At 43.8% G+C, this 22242-nt stretch overlaps 1 protein-coding gene across 14 annotated transcripts in view; it reads left to right on the forward strand.

Moving 5' to 3' along the window:
- Positions 1-22242, forward strand: part of TNS1 (tensin 1) — a 327307-nt gene that overhangs the window by 121417 nt on the left and 183648 nt on the right. For all 14 annotated transcript variants that reach the window (XM_079968266.1, XM_079968280.1, XM_079968283.1 and 11 more), the window contains exon 3: positions 4360-4397. In XM_079968266.1, the coding sequence (XP_079824392.1) occupies positions 4360-4397 (38 nt within the window). The remainder of the gene's footprint in view (positions 1-4359; positions 4398-22242) is intronic.

The following is a 22242-nucleotide window of genomic DNA, read 5'->3' on the forward strand; positions in this document are numbered from 1 at the left end:
TTTTTTTTAAAAAAGTGCTATGAACCAAAGAAGGATGGAAGAACAACAGGAGAAGTATTGGATTGCAACAGTTTGGCAGTGATGTTGTTTCAATTCTTTGTAATATCAATGAATGAGTGAATGAATGATGCAAATTTGAAAGAAAAGGGGCTGGTGTGAAAGCAAGCTGTTATTTGCCTCCACTAAATTTATCACTTGGACAGCACCGTGTATGTTCAATATGGAATAAAATAAATTATGCACCCAGACAATTCAGATTGTGTGCCAAGAAATACTGAATTCTACAACCTAAATAATTTATGGTTAGGCTTGTCCACCTTTGGGCATTTTTAGCTGTTTATCCACTTTCCCTCCATTCGGTTTAGACCAGAATAGACCACATCTGCACGTATTTGAATTTGTATAGGAGGAACAGCTTCAGTCCTTCTTGCTCATAAAAGTCATTCCTTTTAATGTTTCCCTGCCCCAGAATTGTGCAAAAGCACACAGCCAGGCACTTGTAGATTTGCTTGTGCAGCATTTGGTTTTTGTGCAAATCTGATATATGGCTATGCTCCTTTCACGCCTTTCTGTTGAAAAAAAGAAATGAAAGCAATTGTACATTCTCAGCACCGACTTTTCAGATTGCTGCCCAGGATATCTGGTACATAATTTTTTTAATGTGGTTTGCTTGTGCAGTTTTCTGTTTTTGTGCAAATCAGAGGGATTGGAAAAAAAAAGAACCTCTATTCAGGAGCATACCAGTTATGAAGTGAAAGCATTGAAGAAGTAGTGGACATGAAAAGGGGAACAGCAGAAAGTGACAATTGATTCACCCACCCCAAAGCACCAAAACAAATAACCTGCAACCCCAAATGGAGCAGTTTGAACAAATCTGATTTCCTGCAATTTACCCATATTGGGTAAACCTGAAATTACTGGGGCATTTACATGGAAATGCAAAGAGCTGCAAACAGATGGTGAACTCCAGTGTGAACAAACCCCAAGTAGTACAAGCGTGCATTACTTCTCTTTATTTTGCATAATTTTCAGGCTCTACCCCTTTTTTTTGCAGAATTTGATTTTGTTAATAATGAGGAGGAAGAAGCAGTTATTGAAGCTTCTGATGTCTCATGCCCACCCCCTAGAAATCTTATTCAGCCACCATTCCAGCAGGCATTGGTCACACATTTCTAAGAGCAGCTATGTAAAATGAAATCTGGGATTTCTTTAAAGCACTCTGAAGCCTGCACTCAGTATCACATTCTGTGCCTTTTCTGTTTGTCCTTGTGACATGGGAGCATACACAGAGCATTGCTATGTAGGGGCTAATGCGCCTCCATGCATGGTACTAAACTGGCCTTGCAAGTTGGGTTGGGAGCTCTCTTTCCCAGACAAAATTGGATGGCACTGGGAAGTGATTTTTATCAGGAGCTCAAGATCTCTACCAGTGTGCTGGGTTAGGGAGGCAGGGAGAACATGTGCTTGTGGAATTAAGGCATTCCCATGACATTCCATGTATGCATTTATTGTTCAGGAGTCCACCATGCTCCCCGTCCCACATGGAATGTTTTATAGAAGGTACTTTGAAATGCACACAGTCTCCTTGCAGCGCTTTCTGTAACTGCTCTATGCTCATACAACTTCAAAACCTTAGAGAGGAGCAAAAGCAATGCATCTGGCTTTGCTCTATCTTGGGCTTTTCTTTTTTAACATAAAACATTTTTTAAAGCCTCAAGGCAGTTTAAGCATGAAAAAAATAATCTCCCCCCCAGTCCCTCCCCATCTTCACTTCATCCTCAAGCTTGTGAGGATTTTGATCACACAGAGCCCTAGGGCTTGCCGATCAGAAGGTTGGTGGTCCGAATCCCCTCGACGGGGTGAGCTCCCGTTGCTCGGTCCCTGCTCCTGCCCACCTAGCAGTTTGAAAGCACGTCAAAGTGCAAGTAGATAAATGAGTACCGCTCCGGTGGGAAGGTAAATGGTGTTTCCGTGCGCTGCTCTGGTTTGCCAGAAGCGGCTTAGTCACGCTGGCCACATGACCCGGAAAAACTGTCTGCAGACAAACGCCGGCTCCCTCAGCCTGTAAAGCGAGATGAGCAACCCCAGAGTCGTCCACGACTGGACCTAATGGTCAGGGGTCCCCTTACCTTTACCTTTATCATCTAGGTGAAGTTTGTTATTACATTCTCCTAGCCTTTCGGCTAAGATGAGCTGGTGTTTTGTAGGGCTGGACTGGGGGATGATGGTGGCTCTCAATATACTTTTGAACTCCTGTTTCCATTGAGCCCATGTGGAAGGGATGCAACTCAGGGACAGACTGTTTGCCTAACATGCAGAAGGTCCCAGGTTCATTCCCCCACATCTTTAGGTGGGATACTTATGCCTGAAATCCTGGAAAGCTGCTGCCAATCAGAACAGACGCTACTGAACTCGATGGACCCAGTGGGCCAAAGCAGTATAAGACAGCGGTCTATATCCCTAGCCAGTATTGCCAGGGGTTTGGGATAGTGGGCTCTGAGGTTCAGCAACATCTGGAGGGCACCAGGTTGCCCACACCTCTTGTAGGAGATAGAAAGCTGGACTTGGACCAGAGGTGGCAGTGTTTGGAATCCTTACCTGGCTGCAAAGCCTGCCCATGTCTGCACAGCTAAGCAGTGGTGGCAGATTTCTAGTTAAAATATGTTCAGCTTCAACTCTCAACCACAGCTCTTATTAGAAGGGATAGGAGGCATAATAAAGTATTCACCTTTCTGCTCATTTTATGATGTGAGTTGATTGGGAAGAGCTTGTTATCATGATGCCAACTAGAGCAGCCTTTGGAACAAGGGGCTTCTCCATGCTTGTGTTCAATGTGGATAGTAAGCTTCCCATAGCTCCTTTAAGCGTCCATTGTCCATGTTACGTTCTCCTCCAAATTACTGCCTTTCCACGCTTTCCCCTCTGTCAATCTAGATTTTCTTACACCAGGGATATTCTGAAAAGGTGAGGGTATGAGGAAATCTGGATTGTGGGAGGGGGAAGTGTTGGAAGCAGTGATTTTGAGGGAGAATGTTATATGGACAGCAGAGAATGAATGGAGCCACAGGAAGCTTGCTATCCATATTAAGTAACAGCATGAATGAGTCCATAGTCTTCCTCTTTCACTTGTTGCTGGTCTTACCTGAGTGGAGACTGCTGGGGTTGGCTGCAGAGGGCAGTGAGCTCCACATTAGATGCGGATGCCAAAGAAGCCACAGTTCAAAAGCAGAGTGGGATGAGAGGCCCTTTGCGGAATCATGGTACAGTACTTTCAAATGTAACATTCCTTGTGAATTGGTTTGTTCCTTGTGAATTGGTTTGTCTTATTGGTTAGTTGAGCAGACTAGGACTTTAGTGGTTGGCCTGGAGCAATCCTACTTCCATGTCCTCAGTTCTTCTTCTGCAAAATAGGAACAAAATGGGCTCTTATGTCTGAACAGCCAATATAATAAAATAATGACTTTGCTGCCTTGCTGTCCAGTGAGCTTTTGCAACAAGCATTTGAACAAAGCAAAGCAAGGTGAGATGAGAAAATTAGGCCAAGAACGCTCATCCTTTTGTTTCCTAAGCTGTTTTTTTTTTGGGACAGTGGGAGGAGGGAGGAACAATCCCCCCTTCTTTTCTTTTCCTGGTCCTGTTCCAAATCCATACAACCGTAAAGTGATGCTGCCTCCTAAGGAGGGGAGCATAGCCTGTACATTTTCAACATTCTTGCTGGAGTTAACGACTTAGAAACATGACTCCCCAAAAGAGGGAGGGCTCGGCCCATTTGTGTGTGGGGTGTGTGTGTGTGTGAAGTTTAGTCACGAAAGGAGGGGTGGAAATAGGAAAAAAATGCACAGCCTCAGGGCAGCCTCTGACAGCGCAGTGGGCTGGCAGGCAGCTCCCAAACAATGTGCTTAGTATTATCCCCAGGACTGGAGCTGTCGGAGCGGGCTGGCGCGTACCTGTGCAGCCTGGGCTATCTTTGGCTAGGTGCCAGCGTGCGGAGAGGGTTACTTCCCCCCTCCCTCTGCCTTCCCTCCCTCCTGCGTGTGGTGTGTAGCCTTTCTCCCCCTTCTCACAGGAGTTGTTCAGAAAGCCTGGAAGCGGCTCCTTTTGTAGCACAGTCTAGGGTTGGGTGGAGTTTTTTTTGGTGATTTCCCCTCCCTCCCTCTTTTTTTTTTTTTTTTTTTTTGGAGGGGGGATTTGCTCATCTGTTCTTTCTTGCCTTGCTTCCGTTTTTTCCCTGGGTGAGGCCCCTTTTCTTCCCCAGTTTCTTGAATGTTTCGGTTTGAAACGTAAGATTTCTTGTTTTTCATTTCTCTCTTCTTCCACCCCTCCCCTCCCCTCCCCGCTCCTTTTCTGTTTCCCGTACAGGTTGCAAGCTCTCCTGTCACAAGAAATGTGAAGCCAAGGTAAGAGAGCGCCTTGTTCCTACTCTCATTGTCTTACAACAACATTGCGGTTTGTGCTACCTTTTCCTTCTGTCTGATGTGAATCTTCTTTGAAAAGTCATTTGGATGAGGAACAGGGAACTTCTGTTGCTCTCCTTTTCCCTCTCCTTCTTTCTCTTTCTCTTTCTCTCGCCCTCCTGCTTCTGTACTTTGTTTATCTTTTTTGAAAAAGAAAATGCTGTGATTGTTCCTCAAGGTGAAATTTGCCAGGTTCCCACCAGGTCTGGAAGTTCTTATTGCAAACTCTCGGGGTGAACCTCTGCCCTGAATTGCTTGCAAGGAGAGGAGGGGACCTACCTTGATCTGCAATGTTTAATGTTTAATGTTTTTGTTTTGTTTTTTTGCAATAAGTCTTTTGAAAAAATTCTTCCCGGGCCAGCGTTATGGCGGTCTGCCTCATTTTTCCCCCTTTCTTTCTTCCCCTCCTTCTTTTTTTCTTTCCCCAGAGGAGGCTGCTATATTAGCAGGAAAGGTTTGCTAAAGCTCTCAAGGTGAACGATCTTTCCTCATCCACGGGCAAGGCTATAAAATAAATGCAACCACCTGAGTATTATTCTGTCCTTGCTAACTCACTTTAGGAGGTCGTATGCCCTTTGAAGCAGTCAAGGATGCCTGGGGCAGTTGAGTTGAGCTACAAAAGAATCTCTCTCTTTTCATGCTCTGTGCTTTAATAAGATCCATTCAGTTTGGCTCTTGATGTTAAGAAATGTTTTATCGCTCTTATTGTGGTGCTGCGCCTCATGCCATCCTTGCTGTATTATTCCCATTTAACAGACTGGGCTTACAGGCCACCGGATAGTGACTTGCTCAGGGCTGCCTAGTGAATCTGGGTCTAAAGTGGGGCTTAGATTGGAAAATCAGCCCACCCCTCTGTCTCTGTTGGATTGCATTGGTTCTTAGAAGCCAGGCAGACCTAGGCTCAGCGGTCCATGGATAATATCAGTGACCTCCACAAAGTAAAGAGAAACTGAAGTTCTCATGCTGCTCTTCACAGGGGGACAACAGTCTAAGCTTAAGGCAAGATGGTGGTGACAGAATGGGGCAGTAATGCACCACCAGAAGAAATGCTGCTGGCACAGACATAACTTCTTCTCCCTTAAGTCGTCCATTAGCCCAGCCTACCATTGGCAACCACTTTCATTTGGGCTGGGTGCTTGCTTATTTTGTTCAGACAGATCTGAACAGGGCAGATCTTTGTTGAAGGTAGATGGACATAGCACTGCATTTCCTTCTTCATTACCCCAATGCTACCATCGCTTCAGTGGAACTTGTGCCAGTGGTGATGCATGAAGTTCCAGGTAGCACACCCCTACTAGGGATTTTTGCATGGTTGATTAGGAGGTAGTGGCAGCCGTGGTTCTTCCACCTGTTCCTCTGACGGACTGTTCCCTTCCTGGCACACTCATTGCTGTGCAAGGGCCCGTTTGCCACATTGTCCTAAGAGTGGACAACTGGACAACATTCTGGGACTGTTTGAACCTGACCATTTGTGTGGAAAGGACACAAATATGCCAGTCAACTCCTCCAGCTGGCATGCCACCCCCTGTGTCCAAATTATGGCCCACACTCAGTGCAAATTCACATAGCTAGTTCTTGGATTTTATCTGGGAATTGGACTGTATCCCCCCCCTTTTTTTGCCTATGCACATAGGCCAAAATTCACGTGCCAACATGGCATGGAATTCAGAGACAGGGAAGGAGGGGATGATGTGCTGCTGCATGCAATGTACCAGTTTATAATATTGTGCCCTCAGTCTCATTTCTAGGTTCTGCCATTCAGATATGCTTCAGTATCTGTCTTAGCCTTTACACCTGGAGGTATTTAAGTAGAGGCTGGACAGTCTTCTGCTTAGGATGCTGCAGTTGCATTCTGCATTGCATAACTTGCATTCAGCAGAGTGCTGGACTAAATGATCAGGGTACCAGCCCTGCAATTCAATGATTCTTTGATCTACCGTGGTCAGCGCAAAGGCTCTGACTGTCACCATTCACCATTCTTCATCTTCTTTTTAATAAATGTTCCTCCTGTTCTGTTCTGAAAGAATTGCCTCCTTGCCGTGGCCTTTTGATTTTTTTTCTGTTTTCTTTAGACTGTAATGCAGGCTTCCTCAAACTCTGCTCTCCAGATGTTTTGAGACTACAGTTCCCATCATCCCCGACCATTGGTCCTGCTAGCTAGGGATCATGGGAGTTGTAGGTAAAAAACATCTGGATGGCTGAGTTTGAGGAAGCCTGGTCTAATAAGTCTGTTGGGCTATACACATCTGATGTACAGGAACAGTAACACGTATATCGGCACTAATTCAGGGCTGCAAAGGGGAGGACCCTTGAGGGATTATTCCTGTTGAATGGGATGCCTTGTGAAGATGGTCTGGGTCTTTATTCCTCTCCTACTTTGTAAGCTATATAAGTAGGTGGAGATGGAATTATGGAGAAAGAGAAAGACTTGCTGAATCTTTCTCTCAAGGTGTTTGAAGGTGGGAATGAGAACAGATCCCAAATGAGAAGCATGAAATTAAAAGTACAATCATATTCTCCAAAGAAGCCAGTGGTGTGTTGGACCAGGATGGAGTATGGCCACAATGAACCGAACTGCTGGTCTGGAGATGACATTAGTGAAAGTGGAGATAAGGATCCAGTGGCAGGATCCAGCCAGTCAAGGGTCACAAACTTAGCTCAGGGAGAAAGAAGCAAGGTTCAGTAAAGGACAGGCACATTGATTAAGGGTGTGGAGCAGCTCCCCTGTGAGGAAAGGTTAATATTTTTTTAAATAGTTTTGTTTGACTCCCACAAGAGGTAGTGATAGCCACCAACTTGGGTGGCTTTAAAAGATGATTAGAGAAATTAATGGAGGATAAAGCTAGCAGTGTCTACTAGTCATGATGGCTATCCCCTACTTCCATTGTCGGAGGCAGTATGCTTCTCAGTACCAGTTTCTGGGAATCAAAGGTGGTAAGAGTGCCATTGTGCTCAGGTTCTTGTGGGTTTCTCATAGGCTTCTGATGGGTTGCTGTATTGAACTAGATGGGCCATTGACTTGCCCCTAAGAGGCTTTATAATGCAGTGAGTGTTGCATGACCCAGTTATGCAAAATGGTCCTCATCTCAGTTTTGATGTGGCATAGTCAAGACAAAATAAAAAAAAATTCCTTCCAGTAGCACCTTAAAGACCAACTAAGTTAGTTCTAGGTATGAGCTTTCGTGTGCATGCACACTTCTTCAGATACACTGAAACAGAAGTCACCAGACCCTTCTATATAGTGAGAAGGTGGGGAGGGGTATTACTCAGAAGGGTGGTGGGAATGGCTGATAGGCAGATAGCTGTGATGAGCCTGTTGACGACTCTTAACGACTGCAATAGGTCTTACAGGAAAAAGCAAGGGGTGAGAAGGTGAAAAATGGCTTTGTCATGTATAATGAGATAAGAAAGACTGGAAAGAGAAGCTGCTGAATTGCAACTCTGGGGAGGGGTATTACTCAGAAGGGTGGTGGGAATGGCTGATAGGCAGATAGCTGTGATGAGCCTGTTGACGACTCTTAACGACTGCAATAGGTCTTACAGGAAAAAGCAAGGGGTGAGAAGGTGAAAAATGGCTTTGTCATGTATAATGAGATAAGAAAGACTGGAAAGAGAAGCTGCTGAATTGCAACTCATTACCAAACTTAAAACCATGGAGAGACCTGGTCTGAACAAAGACATTGGATTCTTAACTCATTATACATGACAAAGCCATTTTTCACCTTCTCACCCCTTGCTTTTTCCTGTAAGACCTATTGCAGTCATTAAGAGTCGTCAACAGGCTCATCACAGCTATCTGCCTATCAGCCATTCCCATCACCCTTCTGAGTAATACCCCTCCCCACCTTCTCACTATATAGAAGGGTCTGGTGACTTCTGTTTCAGTGTATCTGAAGAAGTGTGCATGCACACGAAAGCTCATACCTAGAACTAACTTAGTTGGTCTTTAAGGTGCTACTGGAAGGAATTTTTTTTAATTTTGTCTTGACTATGGCAGACCAACACGGCTACCTATCTGTAACTTGATGTGGCATAGTTCAGTTTTAAAAGTTTATTACAACTTAACCAGAGTCAAACAAATCATATGTGGCCGTCATGTAAATATTCATAGGGCTACAAGTCCCATTTTGCGTATTAGTTTAAGGACATCAAAACCAGAATTTGAACTGTGATGCAGAAATGCCTGTTTTATTTCATCAGTAAATCAACTGCTAACTTAGATTTCATGCCAGAGACATTGGGTTTTAGATTGAATTGCAGTTGTATTTTTACCAATTCCAATTGGCTCATAAAAGTCTCGCACATATTGCATTCTCCCCAGACTCCATTCATATGACCCAAGTTCCCTGACAATGCCTTATCCCTTCTCAGTGCTGATGGTCACCCCATCACCCCAGAACCTTCCAAGGCAAAGTCATTGGCTCAGGCAACTTTTAGTCAAGAGGGCATTCTCAGCAGAGGTAATGCACTGAATCGCTGACCCTTTTCTCTCTGATGAAAGTGCAAGTCAGTAATACATAGCAAAGTGATAGTCATATGCAGTGCCTTTATTGAGGTTGGTGGTGGTGAAAAATGATGTTCTGGTGCTCATATCTTGATAAAAGTGCCATGAGTGCCAGTGCAAAATGGATGCCATAGGCAGCAAAAAAGGAAAAGGCAAAAAAAGCTGATGATTACTCCTTATCATTGAGTACCATCACAAACAAAGCACTGGTCCTATGGGGAATGAGTCCATGTATGTGAAAAATCCATTTATGATTGTACAGTCTCATTAGAATTGTAAAGTTCCTGTATTTTTTATTATATACACTCACACAAAGATTAACTCAAAGGTGTAATGCACTAAATATTTCAGTCATTTGAATAAACAGCACAAATAGAATGAACAACAAAACATCTTGAAAAACTCATTATTTTAAGTTTTGTCGTAACAAAACAAATAAAACACCACATCATAGCAAAGTGATTAGTATTGTATTTTTGTGCTCAAAAACTCTATTAGGCCCTCCATGTTGATGCCCAGGGCAGTCTCTGATGTTTTTGAATTGGTTAGCTGTGCTGTATATTTTTTTAAAGTGACAGAATTACAGGCAGCAAACAGGACAGAATGCCGCTGTGTGCGGAGGTAAGGCCGGGGTCAGGTGATATATGACTTGGCATACAGCACATAGAATCATAGAATCATAGAGTTGGAAGAGACCACAAGGGGCATCGAGTCCAACCCCCTGCCAAGCAGGAAACACCATCAGAGCACTCCTGACATATGGTTGTCAAGCCTCTGTTTAAAGACCTCCAAAGAAGGAGACTCCACCACACTCCTTGGCAGCAAATTCCACTTTCGAACAGCTCTTACTGTCAGGAAGTTCTTCCTAATGTTTAGGTGGAATCTTCTTTCTTGTAGCTTGGAACCATTGCTCCGTGTCCGCTTCTCTGGAGCAGCAGAAATCAACCTTTCTCCCTCCTCTATGTGACATCCTTTTATATATTTGAACATGGCTATCATATCACCCCTTAACCTCCTCTTCTCCAGGCTAAACATGCCCAGCTCCCTTAGCCGTTCCTCATAAGGCATCGTTTCCAGGCCTTTGACCATTTTGGTTGCCCTCCTCTGGACACGTTCCAGTTTCTCAGTGTCCTTCTTGAACTGTGGTGCCCAGAACTGGACACAGTACTCCAGGTGAGGTCTGACCAGAGCAGAATACAGTGGCACTATTACTTCCCTTGATCTAGATGCTATACTCCTATTGATGCAGCCCAGAATTGCATTGGCTTTTTTAGCTGCCGTGTCACACTGTTGTCAAGTTTGTGGTCAACCAAGACTCCTAGATCCTTTTCACATGTACTGCTCTCAAGCCAGGTGTCACCCATCTTGTATTTGTGCCTCTCATTTTTTTTGCCCAAGTGCAGTACTTTACATTTCTCCCTGTTAAAATTCATCTTGTTTGTTTTGGTCCAGTTCTCTAATCTGTCAAGGTTGTTTTGAAGTGTGATCCTGTCCTCTGGGGTGTTAGCCACCCCTCCCAGTTTGGTGTCATCTGCAAATTTGATCAGGATGCCCTTGAGTCCATCATCCAGGTCGTTGATAAAGATGTTGAATAGGACCGGGCCCAAGACAGAACCCTGTGGCACCCCACTAGTCACATATTAGGTGCATATATGTCTGTGAGCAAATACTGTTGTCATAAAGACAAGCAACATCTAGGTTTGGTGCTTTAGACTGGAGAAACATCACACAGTGTTTTACAAGGAGAACGTTTTTTTCAAAAACGATTTATCAGATGAGTGGAAAGAAATATGAAAGCATTTAAAGAGTACAGCTCTGTTAGGTACGACATCTACCCAGCTCCCAAAGGCATCACGATAGCTGTATAAATAGATAAAACAGTTGTATTCCACATGCAAGAGTTAGGAAAGATGACAAAGCTCTGCTGCTCCAGGGTAGCCTTTGCATCTTCACCTGGAGTGGGGAGACTTGCTGAAACAAGCCAAGGATATATGGCGGATTGGTGAGCTGTTATTTGAGTGTGTGCAGCATGAAGTTCAGCATGCACACTAAACTGTCCCACAAACATGGCCCGCCCCTGTTGCTTGAAGAGTAGGCAGCCCTGTGCTTATGAAGAAAGGTGGGCATAGAGTTGTTCCTTCTGTTGAAGTTAATGCTGTGTCTGTTGGTGCAGGTGCTCTGTGAATTAGAGCTCTAGATTGGAGGCAGGAGCCACGCTGTGTGGCTCTTTGCATGTGAAGGATATTGCCCTCTGTATCTGAAACCACGTCACATACTGGATTGTGCTCCAATGGCAGAGGTCTTTTTACTGCTAAAACCAGTGCCTTGTTGTTGGTTCATATATATATGATCCTATATATGATGTTGGGCTGCCCAATCAAGTTTGATACCATGATCCATGGGAACTTAACCCTGGTGCTCCTGCGCAATGGAAGTGTCCCCTACCCCCCACTATTTGGCACAAGAAAGAAGCTTCCAATATGACACAGATATTTCAATCTCCTGTTTCACCTTTCTCTCTTTTTCTTTTGACACAAAAATATAATGAACCGTCCAGCGGGTGCAGGTAGGAAGCATCATCATCACTGTCCTTCTCACTAACAGTGAACTTGAGTGATTGAGTGCTGACAGTTATGTAGTCAAAATGTGGGCCAGTGAGAAAGAAGAGGGAGCTATCAGTATGTTTACGTGATCCCTGTGGTATGTTGAAGTACAGAACATTTTTAAAATCCCAAAGAGGATTTCTACCCCCACTCCAGGATCAGTAATTTCCTGGAACCATAGAATGTGGACTGGAGGAAAAAATGGAAGACCAAGGGCAGCAGAGTATGTTAGCCTTTCATCTTCTAGGATCTTGGAAGAAGGTGTAGCTGACTGGCTTGAACTCCCAACAACAGCACCATTTTGTTGCAGGTCACACATGATGTGCAAGACTTGAAAAGTATGCTTCATGAGGCAGCAAGGAATGTTTCTTTGGGACATGAGGGCATTGTATGCACCATACATTAAAGGCAGGTTTAAAGCACATTTAAAAACATCACTTTCCACAAAGAATCCAAGGAGCTGTAATTTGTTAAGGGTGCTGGAAATTGTAGCACTGTGAGGGTTAAGCAACATTTACCAGGATTCCTTGGGGGGGGATGTATTGTGCTTTAAAGGTATGGTGTATACACAGCCTGGCATTATGCTTAAGGAAGCTGAGGTAAGCACAGTTTTGTTCCCATTTAAGCATTCATCTTGGGCTTGGGCTTTAGAAGTCACAGGTAGTGTTATCTCCGCTGTATATATTGCCATTGTTCCTCTCAGCATTATCAGCTGTGAATTTGAAGGTGGAACTGTTGCATAAGTTGCATAATGCAAAGTTGGCAATGATCTCAAAAACACAGTTTTAGCTCTGCAAGCCTGTGAGCAGATAATGTGCTGGAAGTGTCAGCATTTGGAAGATGGAAATGTGTACATGCTGAGGAACTTTGGCAGGAAAGTTAATAAGGATGTTCTGGCTTCTCTCCTTCTCTCTCTCCATCACACATGCATGCAAACTTTTGCTTCCTTTCTAAACTTTTGGTTGTTGTTTAACAAATTACCCAAATTTTAGTCTTGCCAAGTCTAAGTGTTGGTTAAAAAATAAAACGTCTCCTCTAAAATCACAAATCCATCTGTTATCCAATGCAAATGTATCATATTAGCAAGGCCACTGATTCTTTTCTTCGGGTCTGTATACACATGCAATTTTTGCTTCATGGATGTCTAGTACTCTGATAGGTGTGTGCAGTAGTAAACACAGTACAATATATTTTTATTGTGTGTGTAGTTTTTGGAGACCTGGAATTGGAGTGTGTCCGAAACAACTGCATAACTGACAAAATAAAGCCTTGTGTCCTTTATGCACTGGTAAGTTATGCATTTTCCAACAAACATGGTATATTTCATGCGGGGGAAATGTTGACTATGAAGTGTCTGATTTGTAGCTAGGTATTTTAGGCTGCTAGGCCTTTGCTACTTTTACAAATTCTTCTTTCTTCACAGACTCCCTTAAGTGATTATTTCACATATGTCAACAGCAAATGCAAGATACAGATTAAAATTCCTTTCTTTGACACATAAACCTGCCCCATGGGGGAAGTAAAGTCAATAATGTTATATTCGATTTTCTAACATTTGCATGTTTTCCATCCACATTCTTAAATTATATGGACACTTTCATACCGTGTTTTATGAATAGCTAGTGGTTTTGTGCAATTTTTGTAAATAACTCTTTGGACATGATTGTTGGCCTCTTACAGAACTCATCCTTCTTATTTTAGGTAGGGACAAATAACATCTTTTTCAGAGAGGTAAGGTCCTTCGACAGAGGGATCACTTCTCATGATGCATCCCTGCTCTCAGCCCTGGCAAACAGGCTTGGCATGTTTTTGCATTATGCCCAAATCCCCGGAAAACTGTTTGCCCAGAGGTGGTAACAAAATAAACATTTGTGAACTATATGAAGTGTTGTATGCCTCTACCACCTTTGATTAATTAGCTGAAGAGGTAAAGATCTTGCAAAGATCTTGGATTTGATTTAGCAGTTTATCTTTTTCATGAGCTACTGGGTTGCCTTTGTGATACTATGTAGGAAACCTCAGTGAACATAAGAGCCCTACTGGATTGTACCAAGGGCCCAGCTAGTGCAGCACTCTGTTTTACAGTGACTGACCAGATGCCTACAGGAAGTCCAATGCAGGGCATGAACACAGCAGCCTTCTCCTGCTCATGATCTCCAGCAACTGCTATTCAGAAACAGGGTTGGAAGCCCTTGACAGCCTTAGGTGCAAGTTGTTGTTCAGCAAGGGAGTTTCCCAGCATGTTTTTCTTTTAACACTGTGGCTAGCACAGTTGGTTCACAACTAAGGCATAAGAAACCAAATGTGCTGGTGTTACCTTCTGGATGACCTGGAATACAACCCTAGCCCAGCCATGTCCATAGGTGGTGACAGAACAATGCAAAATTCTATTCCATATAAATCATTTCCTTAAGTTGACTGCATCAGACAAATCCTGTGTAAGCAAGCTTTGCTTTTTTCAACACAGGCTTTAATAGGTATATACATAAAATTCTGAAGGGGTTTTGATCCATAGGGGTTGATGAGAGCAGGCATAATTTAGGAGCTGACCACTCACAGATAGGTAGAATGTATGGATCTTGGAATATATCTACCAGACTCAGAGCATACCTTGTGGTTGCCATAGAACTATCACCCAAAATGAGTTGTGTGGCAAGTTGCGCTTGTTGCTGCCATAATGTCTGCAAGCACTAATCGTTTAGATTGGTGCCATCAAGTGGCGGTAAAGCCAGAATGGGGCTGACACACCATGGTAAAGCCATTTTTAAAGCATCTCTGGTGACTGTAACTTATGCTGTACCCCCCCCCCCCAAGTCAAATCCTCACATACAGGTACTTTAGGTAGGGCTGTGAACCAAAGCTAATTTAACAAAAAGGAAAAAAAGGAAAGGAAAACACTTCAATTAAGGCAAACCTCACTGAACGCCTCCAGGCCCAAACAGTCCATTAACTTAATGCATTTTTATGTCAATTGCTGTGTTAGGTTTTCATCATCTATCCATTATTCATGCTTTGATTTATACCTACCACCCCAGTCTTAGAAGATATTATGCTGAAATAAGTTGCATCGATTTCAGTGGAATGCACTTCCACATAAGTGGCTTAGGATCATAGCCCTGAGTGCATATTTTATCAACCATACTCTTTGTTTTGGTATAGTGAAAACTTCTTTTGGTTATAAGTTTCCATGTGACACAGCCAACAAAATATACAATGCAGGTGATGTGCAAAAGAAAGCAATAGATGTGTGGGCATTATGTAATATCATGACACTTGCTCAGCTTCTAACTGGGACCAAGCAAAGTAGAACGACATTTTGCTAGGGCTTAGTCAGTTTCTAAGGGACGCAGGTGGCGCTGTGGGTTAAAGCCTCAGCGCCTAGGACTTGCCGATCGAAAGGTCAGCGGTTCGAATCCCTGCGGCAGGGTGCACTCCCGCTGCTCGGTCCCAGCGCCTGCCAACCTAGCAGTTCGAAAGCACCTCCGGGTGCAAGTAGATACATAGGGACCGCTTACCAGCGGGAAGGTAAACGGCGTTTCCGTGTGCGGCTCTGGCTCGCCAGAGCAGCGATGTCACGCTGGCCACGTGACCCGGAAGTGTCTCCGGACAGCGCTGGCCCCTGGCCTCTTAAGTGAGATGGGTGCACAACCCCAGAGTCTGTCAAGACTGGCCCGTACGGGCAGGGGTACCTTTACCTTTACCTTTAGTCAGTTTCTGGGCACAGTGTGAGGTACTAGTGCTTACTTTCAAAGTCTTTTAGATTGGGACTGGAGAACCTGAAACTTTGATTGATTTATAGCAGTCTTCATCCTTCAGCCCCCCCCCAAAAGCTCTCACAGTGGCTTACAAAGATCAGTAAGACAGTCCTTACTCTCAGATTTAGAATCTAAAAGCCACAACACAAAAGGAAGAGGGACTGAGGAGAAGGAAAAACAACAACAGAGGCACCTGATCTGAAAAACAAAGTTCCTTCAACAAACAGCTGCAATGAAAACTGGAAAGAATTAGCCAAAAGTTGCTTCCCATTTTCTCTTCCCTGTAGCCTGATGTAATGCCTGCTGCCAGGTGTGAGGGACAGGATTGATTTGATAATTTTGATTCTTTAATTTGTGTACTGCTTAATATATTTAAAAATATATCTAGGTGGTGTACAGAAAACAGAAGCGGCAACAAACAATTTAAAGAAAATATTACAAAGGTGCAACCAGATGCCGCCTTCTGCCTCAGCTGCAACAAAACATGTCTCCTCACATGGACACTACTTCCAACTGCAGTGTTCTGGGCATGTCTGGGAAATTCCAGACGTATGGCAACCCTAAAATCCATCATGCTGTCCATACTTGATACCATCAGTAGGAAATGTCTGACAGAACACTTCCCCCTCAGCCTGTTGTTCCTGGTTGTGAACTCTGAATAAATCACATCCATTATTTACATTTCCTTCCCAACTCAGCCCGTCTTTAATAAATTAAAATAAAAATAGATTCTGATTCTTTCCCCTCTGTTTCTGGGAGCCTGAGAACTGTGGATTGTGGGTAAGAAATGTGGGCAGAGGAGGAAGTGAATTTATTAACAGGAATGAATTAGGGGGGTATTAATGGGTATATGTGATGTGTGAGGAAAGGTTAAAGGGTCTGGCTGTGTTTAATGAAAGTAAAGATTAAGGCAGGAATGGAGGCCCCTAGAAAGGCACAAGGATATGCCCAAGGTCACTCTGGGAGTTTATGGCACAGTTGGAATTGGATTCAGGCCTTTGGAGGCTGGTGTCCTTTCAGGGACATGTGCTTTAACTGCCAAAGTCACCTTTCGTCTGTTTAAACTAGTGCCCCTTTCAGTGCTTCTAGTGTGGTGCTTGTCACATGACTGGAGTCGGTTAAATGCTGATGTGTTTTGTTTGCTCTTTGTTTTTAAGGGTTTCTGTATTTGCTCTAGCTGTGTTTCGCAACTTTCCGTTTAATGGGTAGCACCCTACCTATAAATCCGGCTGTACACTTCGGCAAAGGGGTAGCCATGGATTTTGGATTCAGACTCATATAGTTATGCACGGCAAAGACCTTTCGCGTGAGAAAGGGACCACCCAATTTTGCATTCATAGCCAATGCAGACATCTAGGCTGTGTCTGCACAGCAGGATTTCCCAGTTACATTTTGTGCAATTTGAGTTCATGTTGTTTAGAGGACAGAGGTTCAAGACCTGCAACCAGACCTTGGGCCAATATTATAACCGTTGCCCTAGAAATACTACCATTTTGAAAGCAAGCTGATATAAATACTTATGCTCATACTTCCACTTGTTAGGAAAAGATGCACTGGCCACATTTGCCTCTAACTCAAAACAGTGGTTTAGCGGATGATCCTAATTGAAATGTCAGACTTGCGTGCTGCCAGTCACCTGTGCTCCACCCACATGGCCGAAAAGGAGGAATTTAGTTTCACTTCTAAAGGGTTACAGTTTAGGGCTAGGTTATGGTTGCATTCAAACGAACTATCCTGATTTAAAGCAACAGTGAGTTCCATAAGAGTGTTAAAAGGTTTTCACTGTATACTTGCAATTGTTCCATACATATTTTCATTGTACTATAAATCTCTTTGGGATGCCTCGTGGGAAGTGATTCATTCATCAACAAAGAAATGTCAACTTGGCTGACTGCTGTTTGCTTTAAACTTAGAATCTCTGGTTCGAAAAGAAAGCTAAGCAGGGATGCTTTAAAAGTGAAACTAAACTCTGCCACACTCCCCACCCCCACTCCATTGGTGCGAGGAGGAGAGATGATGGAGCAGGGAGGAGTGGGGAGCACAGCAGCTCTGTGCTTTGCTCAGATTTATCTATTTAGTTGCCATGTTCATTTCGCCTACTTTTCACAAAACTATATTTCATGTGCATTCACGAAAAGCAGCCAATCTGCCTCTCGAAGGAATAACGCAGGAAGCACTTTAATTCCTTAGCTCCACCTTTCCTGTTTCTGCTTCCTTGTACAGTGGTACCTCGGTTTATGAACTTAATCTGTTCCAGAAGTCCGTTCTTAAACCGAAACCGTTCTTAAACCGAGGCGTGCTTTCCCTAATGAGGCCTCCTGCCACCGGTGCCCTTCCACTGTTCGGATTCCGTTCATAGACCGAGGTAAAGTTCGTAAACCGGAACACTACTTCTGGTTTTGCAGAGTTTGTATACTGAACAGTTCATAAACAGGGCTGTTCTTAAACCGAGGTACCACTGTACTGAGCATTTGCCTGGTAGCTGCTGAAGAAGTGTAGAGCCTTCACCTGCTCCCTCTGTTCTGTCTCTACCCAGGGACAGCAAAACTTGCAAGCTGGGAACAAGCTGGTTTAAGCAGGAGCTCAGGCACTCTAAGCAGCTCATGTTTTCAGATACCGTTAATCCAGAGACGAGGGGACCTGTGGTGCTCCTGGTGTTGCTGTACTCTAGGTCCCACCATTCCTGCCCATGGGCCATGCTGGAGGGGACTTATGGGATTTGGAGTCCAGGCATATCTTGAATGCCACAGGTTCTCCACCCCTGTATTAATCACAGAACTTTGCTGCCTTGAGCTCTGTGGGGAGGAAGGAGAGGATATCAATTGAATTAGTAATAACAACAAGAATAACAAAATCCTCAGTATTATATATATATTTTTCAGTCTGAAATTCATATATTCAGGAATGGTAACTTTGTGTACCCGTAGGACCACTGCTGAGTTATTTTAAAAAGCGGTTTTAGGATTGTGGCCTGTATTTACCTCCTCAGAAGCTACTTCTGCATTCATCGGTGCCTTGCAAACGTGGGGATGTGGGCATGGGGATTGCAGTACTTCAGCCGTGCAGTGCCAAGGTGGGCAGGTCTTTCTCATGTCTTACACAGATGCATCCTTAGGAGCCCCTTGCCCTGGGTTGCTATATCAAGAACCCTGGTGTGGGGGGGGCAGGAGGTTGCTGGCTGCTTACAATAGCACCGCAGGGCTGCCCATGAAGTTGGTCTGTGCTACTAATAAGCTCTTACCTCAACATTTTGGAATTTCTCCTTCCCTGCATTCCTGGTCATGGGGATGTGGAGCATGCTCTCTCTCTCCCCCACCCGACATCCCCCAGGGGGGAAACTGTTTCCTTGAATTGGCTCCAAACTTATTTGGCACTCGATTGCTAAAATTGCTGACATCTGGTCAGTGTTATGCTTTAAACGTCATGAGGTTGGCCATAAAAAGCAGCCCCCTTTTAGGTCTCTTTATCCAAAAAAGCAGCCCCCAGCATCAACTAGTTGGAATGGATTGGGGGGGGGGATGCAGAAGAACTGTCGCCTATAGGAACTTAGCCTCTTGTGCTGGCGAAAGCCTGTGGCTTCTGGAATCACTGGCTTTGCAGGGAAATCCCTTCCTGGAGTTGTTCAAAATTTTGTTTATCCCCTTTCTTCCTCTGCTTCCAAAAAGCTATGGCACGGGTTCTGGTGACTAGGGTGGAATTTACATTGGGGGGGATGGGACATTTTTGTAAAAACTCAACAATTCTGGTGGTTTCCTGAAAAAAAGCTCAACAAAAAAGGGGTGTCCTGTTGAAATATGGCAACCCTACAGGTGAGCAGCCATTGGCCCTTGTTAAATTGACTATTTGGACAGGAGGCTCTTGTTTCATGGGTCCAATGGACTTGTCTGTAAAACCCAATACTCATAAAAACTCTCGCCAGTGCCATACAGGAGTCTACCACTTTCCAAGCTTGAGCTAGGAATAGTTGTACAGTAGATGATATACATTCTTGGAGTTGGCTGCAGTCAGAGATGGAGGAGACAAAGGTGATAGCCATTTTCAAGATGCATCTGTCTTATTTGCATGATGGAGTTAAAAGATCATAACACCTTTCCAAGATGCATGCAGCATATCTGTACACCATCTGTGCAGGCAAGAAGAATCAAGGGGAGAGATAGTTGGTCAGATTAGGGAGAAGGGTCTCTTGTAAAGAAAATGCTGAATATATTAGCAAACAATATTATGCAATCTCTGCATTACAAAAAGGAGGTTCACATAGGTTCACATCTTCTATTTTCTCCCTACTAGTATATTTTCTCCCCACTAGTCTCAGTTTTCTGACCAAACTGTGGGAGGCAGTGGAAGACAGGAGTGCCTGGCGTGCTCTGGCCCATGGGGTCATGAAGAGTCGGACACGACTAAACGACTAAACAACAACAGTCTCAGTTTGTGTTTCTTTCTAAAGCTGCATGAGAGATAGTGCCATGGAGAATTGGGCTTGGTTATTCTACTTCCTTTGGAGTTGGCCTGTGACCACGTTCACTTTTTGGGATTAAGAGTCTATGACTGTAGGAGTCATAGACTTGTTGATTTGAAACATTATTTGATCTGAGGTTCTGCAGATATTATTCCTCTTGCTCAAGAGACTGTGAAACAACAGAGCCGTGTGGCAAGGCTTTCTATCAAGATGAATTTATAATCTGAGCAGAAGAGATAGCCAGAGCAAGGAGAAATTGGGCTGCAGGAAGCTGACACTGTGGTATGACCAGAAAGTATTGTGGCATCTTAAAAGAATAAGAAGTTCATTTTGACATAAGCTTTTATGGGCCAGTGCCCACTTCATCAGCTGAAGTGGCACAGCAAATGATTGAATTAACAGTCCTCAAGATTGTGCCCAAACTACCAGGATGTTGGTTGCCCTGCCTGCCTCTTTTCTCCATGGAGGCAATTTCTGAAACAAGAAGCAGGAGTGATTGCAAGCTGAAGTGTCGGATTGCATTGTCTCCATTTCTCTGCAGTGTGTCATTCAGCCACTAGATGTCTCAGTAAATTGCATTGAGATCCCCATAGAAAAAAGCTCTTCCCAAAATTAAAAATAACAATCTGGATTGTTTGCTTCTTCTGAAGAATCCCAGAAGTTGCTTGTAACATCTTAATTTGCAAGTTCTAGATAGAGTCAAATAGATACAGTGCTGGTCAAGAACTGGGGAGACTGGAGCTTAAATCCTTACTCTTGCTATGCAATGACACTGGTTTATCCCTGTCTCTCAGGTTAACCTACCTCACAGGGTTGTTGTGAGGATAAAATAGGGAGGGAAAGAGCCTTGTCTGTCACTCTAATCACTTTGGAGGAAGTGTGGGATGGAAATGTAATGGGTAGTAATTTTATCTCAGCTTTTCCTCAGAACCCTGTCTCCTTCACAGTTAGGCTGCATCTAGGAGCCAGTTACTTACCGGCAAAGGTTATCATGCAAGCAATAAGGGCCCCAGAACATCAGACTTATAAAGAGACCTCTCACTAGAACAACAGTGCCATTCAAGGCTTCTTTTTCCAGAGGCCACATTTCCAGAGGAGCAGCCATGTTAGTCTGTTGCAACAAGAAACAAGTCTCATGGCATATTAAAGGCTAACACATGTATTTTGGCATAAGCACTCATGGGCTCCATCAGATGTTGTCCTCAGCTGGAAAGGATATGTATATGCATGGGTACAGAGGTAATAAACTATATAGTAAGATCAGATGAAAATTAAATGGGAAAAATTATTCTCTGACAATTACATGAAGCTTAAATGTAAGAGAAATAAGCACTTGCCTGGCTTAAAACATGACTTGATCTGAGTGACCATTTGCAGCAGCAGTAATTGATGGCAATACAAGCATCCTAGAATCGCTAATTAAAGTATTTATTGAGATAGGCAACCATCGCCTCTATTCAGGCAGAACTGAATGTCCTGATAAGTTGCAATTCAGCAGTTTCATGCTGATGTGACCCTTTTAAAGTTCCTTTGTTAAAGAATGACAACTTTAAGGCCAGCAGTGGAATGCCCTGGGAGGTTGAAATGTTCTCCCACTGGTTTCCACATGTCCTTTCTGATGTCAGATTTGGGTCCATTTATCCTTTCATAGAGACTGAATGCAGAAGAGCATTGCTGACGGATGGTACACATATTGTGTTGGTAGATGAGCAGGTGAACGAATCCTTGATGTTCTGACTGATGTTACTAGCTCTCAAAATAGTTGTGAGGCAGTTGGCATCTGGGTTTGCTTCAGGTCCCTGTTGTTTGTGTCTTTTGGGGGTTGTCTGTTGCTGAAGTAACCCTTCGATACATCCTGTTTTTATAGCATATTCATGGTGATTTGTTCTCATGATGCTGCTGGGGCAGTCACATGAGAACCTGCTTTCAATACTGTTTGTGCTGGAAAGAGATGAGAATGCTACAACTAAAGCTCTACAGTGGGGTAGCCAGAAGAGTGCTTTTAGATGTTGTTGGACTACAAGTACTATCATCCCTGACCATTGGCAAAGCTGGCAGAGGCTGATGGGAGTTGGAGTCCAACAACATCAGGAAGGCACTACGTTACCTACCCCTGCGCTCCATTGAGGAGTTTGTACAGGCTAATAATCTGTGTATTTATTGTGCTATAAAGTGACTGGGCTGAGAGGTCCTAAATCACTGATAGTTCCTTGAATGGGTTTGCTTAGTAAAATCAGCAAGTGGAGACTGTGTGCTCTTCAGTTTGCTTCTCACCGGAACTCCCTGTTGCCTCATATACAAGTAGTACATATATAGTTTTTAAAGAGGCCGCTACTGAGATACGGAGATGAGTATCTCATGACCTTGTAAATACTGCCATGCTTAATGGAGTAGATCAGCAATTCCTTGGTGTGATGTCATCACCCCTGGGGTGCCAAAGTAAAAGGTGCCTTTGAAGCCCACTAAAGTG

This window comes from Podarcis cretensis (assembly GCF_951804945.1).
Source record: "Podarcis cretensis genome assembly, chromosome: 1".
In the NCBI taxonomy this organism is placed as follows: domain Eukaryota; kingdom Metazoa; phylum Chordata; class Lepidosauria; order Squamata; family Lacertidae; genus Podarcis; species Podarcis cretensis.